This window comes from Chiloscyllium plagiosum, chromosome 28 (assembly GCF_004010195.1).
Source record: "Chiloscyllium plagiosum isolate BGI_BamShark_2017 chromosome 28, ASM401019v2, whole genome shotgun sequence".
In the NCBI taxonomy this organism is placed as follows: Eukaryota; Metazoa; Chordata; class Chondrichthyes; order Orectolobiformes; family Hemiscylliidae; genus Chiloscyllium; species Chiloscyllium plagiosum.
Window position 1 is genome coordinate 8,439,300 of NC_057737.1, and position 3,205 is coordinate 8,442,504.

The 3,205-nt window shown below is 45.6% G+C and overlaps 1 protein-coding gene across 1 annotated transcript in view; it reads right to left on the reverse strand.

Annotated features, from left to right (window-relative positions):
• The window catches only part of LOC122563931 (multidrug and toxin extrusion protein 1-like), a 192,997-nt gene that overhangs the window by 7,764 nt on the left and 182,028 nt on the right, over positions 1-3,205 (reverse strand). The window contains exons 12-13 of the mRNA XM_043718200.1: positions 694-769; positions 517-586 (exon numbers count right to left, since the gene is read on the reverse strand). Coding sequence (XP_043574135.1) covers positions 517-586; positions 694-769 — 146 coding nt within the window. The remainder of the gene's footprint in view (positions 1-516; positions 587-693; positions 770-3,205) is intronic.

A 3,205-nucleotide genomic window follows, 5' to 3' on the forward strand; every position in this document is an offset into this window, starting at 1 on the left:
CCATGGCCAGTTGCTGTGGTGCATTTTACAGGCAGTACACATTGCTGCTCCTGTGGTTTGGTTCCTGATGGAGTGAATGGTGAAGGTGGTGGATGGGTCTTCAATCAGGCAGGCTGCTTTGACCGAGATGGTATTGAGCTTTGGATGTTATTTGAGCTGCACTCATCCAGGCAAGTGGGGAGTACACCATTACAGTGCTGGCTTGGGCCTTATAGTTGGTGGACAAGCTGTGAGGTGTCAGCAGCTGAATTACTTGTTACACAATCTCCAGCTTCTGTCCTGCTCTTGCAGCCACAGTGTTTATATAATCAGTCCAGTTCACCTTTTGTTCAATGGTGACTCCGAAAGAAGTTAAAAGTGGGACACTCAGTGACAATAATGTTATCTGACAGCTTTATGTTGGATGAGACTCTTGAATTGAAATGAGAGAGTAAGTCTTAAGTAAACGAGTGAACATTTAAAAGCAGAAATAATCACATAACCCTGCACTGATATCACAGATACCAAAATACTCACCGCTGTGGCATCAAAGATATGAAAAGCAGAACATAATGGAACTACTTCGATAACCAAATGGAGAATTTCTCTGCAAAATGAAAGAGGGACATGAGAGAGGTTTCACATGATTCGGAATCCATTTTGTAAATGGGTTTTATGAAGTTTTCATGCTTGTCGAACTTATATTTTACTGGCCTGTCACTGGTGAAGATATAACCCACCACGTTCCTTATTGCTCCAATTTTCACAGCATTTATTAAGGAGATGCAACCTGCAGAAGCAAATTTAAAATGTGAAGAATTCCCATCAAATAATCTCATCAAAGTTTCAAAAAACTTTTTGAAGGAAGTTGCCATTCATTGTTACTGTGTTAGGTGCTCTTTTCAAATCCATTCCCATCATCGCCCCCTGGTGTACAGGCTGTCAATTCCCTGCCTGAATACAATCTGATGGACTCAACCATATTTCAGACCATTCCCTCCAGGAACCTTCCTCCTGATTAAGCCCAGGCAGTGAATATCATCTCACTGAGTATGGTGGAGAAGGTATTAAAGCACTTAACAACAAAGTCATTATGAAGTGTTGTCATTGATGGAATGTAATGGCAGCAAATGACAGCACAGTAAGCTCCCACAAATGCAATACAACCATGACCAGCTATCTGTATTAATGAGGCTGATTGACAGATTAATACTGGCCAGCTCACTGTGACAATGTCCCTGCTTGTCTTCAATATAATGCTGTGGGTATCTTTTACATCAAGCAGGTGGGGTAACTGATTTAACGTCACATCTGAAAGCCCGCACTTTTGACCGTGTGGCGCACTATCACTTGAGTGTCCAACTGGGATTACTTGTGCTCAAATCTTGGAGTGAAGCTGCAACCAAGAAACTTTGGAAGCAGAGACAAGAGTATTACTAATTCAAACCTACAGTGCAGAGAGAGGTCCACTCGGTCCATTGAGTCTGCACTGACTCTCTGGAGAGTGTTCCACACAGATCCCCACCCTATCCTAGATACCCTCAAGACCTCACTGGGTGAAGTGCAGCATTCCCTCTGACACCTGGGAACCACTGGCCTGAGGCTGTCCAAAGTGGAGGAGGAGCGTCCGGCAAAGTGTCAATCACCTTGAGACTTGCTGTTAGGAAAGAGCGGAAGCCGGCAGGGGGGGGAAATCAGTGTGAGGAGCACACTGCCACACCAACACTCCACCCACCCCTTCCCACAACCACCACCTACCCCAAGTGTAACAGAGCCTGTGGGAGCCCCATTGGTCTGTCCAGCTGCCTACAGACTCCCCCTGAGAGTGGGAGAGAGTCATCCGTGTCTGTGAGAGACTGCTGATGAAGCAATGATTTCCCATGCCTAGACTACTAACCTCCACCTCTCTGGAAATGATGGGGCAATTTACCAAGACCGATCCACCTGACTTGTATCATCACTGGAATGACCTCAGCTACAGCCCGATGTGAACAAAACTTTATAAAATAATAACAGGAGAATATGGAAACAACTCCGGAGTGTGAAATGGAGCCAATGTTTCGGGGTCATTGACCTACGGTCAGGTCTGATGAAAATTAAAGGTGGAAAGATTTGAAAAGCTGTGGAACAAGATGGGGGTGGGGTGTGGGGGTGGGGGGTGGGGAGGTGAGTGGAGTGGATGCAATGCACAAGAAGGCCTGTGATATCATGCAAGACCAGGAGTGATCCAATTATGTTTAAGGGTCATAGAGTCATAGAGTCATAGAGATGTGCAGCATGGAAACAGACCCTTCGGTACCAACCCGTCCATGCCAACCAGATATCCCAACCCAATCTTAGGTCTCTTTTATATCTTTCCCCTCTCACCCTAAACCTATGCCCTCTAGTTCTGGACCCAGGGAAAAGACTTTGTCTATTTATCCTATCCATGCACCTCATGATTTTGTAAACCTCGATAAGGTCACCCCTCAGCCTCCGACGCTCCAGGGAAAACAGCCCCAGCCTGTTCAGCCTCTCCCTGTAGCTCAAATCCTCCAACCCTGGCAACATCCTTGTAAATCTTTTCTGAACCCTTTCAAGTTTCACAACATCTTTCCGATAGGGAGGGGACTAGAATTGCACGCAATATTCCAACAGTGTCCATGGGGCAAGGGAAAAGAATAGGTGATATAAGAACAAATAATGACAGAACAGGTTACCCTTGACAAGCTATGAAAGAGTCAACTGACAGCACGGAGAAAATGGAAGCAGTGATTATGATCTAAGTTGCTGAACACGATGGTTAGGGATTGGATGTCTGTGGACTGCCAAGATGAATGCTGAGGTGCGATTTCTCAAACTTAAAACCATAAGACCATAAGACATAGGAGTGAAAGTAAGGCCATTCGACCCATCGAGTCCACTCCGCCATTCAATCATGGCTGATGGGCATTTCAATTCCACTTACCCGCTTTCTCCCCGTAGCCCTTAATTCCTTGTGACATCAAGAATTTATCAATCTCTGCCTTGAAGACATTTAGCGTCCCGGCCTCCACTGCGCTCTGCGGCAATGAATTCCACAGGCCCACCACTCTCTGGCTGAAGAAATGTCTCCGCATTTCCGTTCTGAATTTACCCCCTCTAATTCTAAGATTGTGTCCATGGGTCTTAGTCTCCTCGCCTAACGGAAACAATTTCCTAGCATCCACCCTTTCCAAGCCATGTATTATCTTGTAAGTTTCTATTA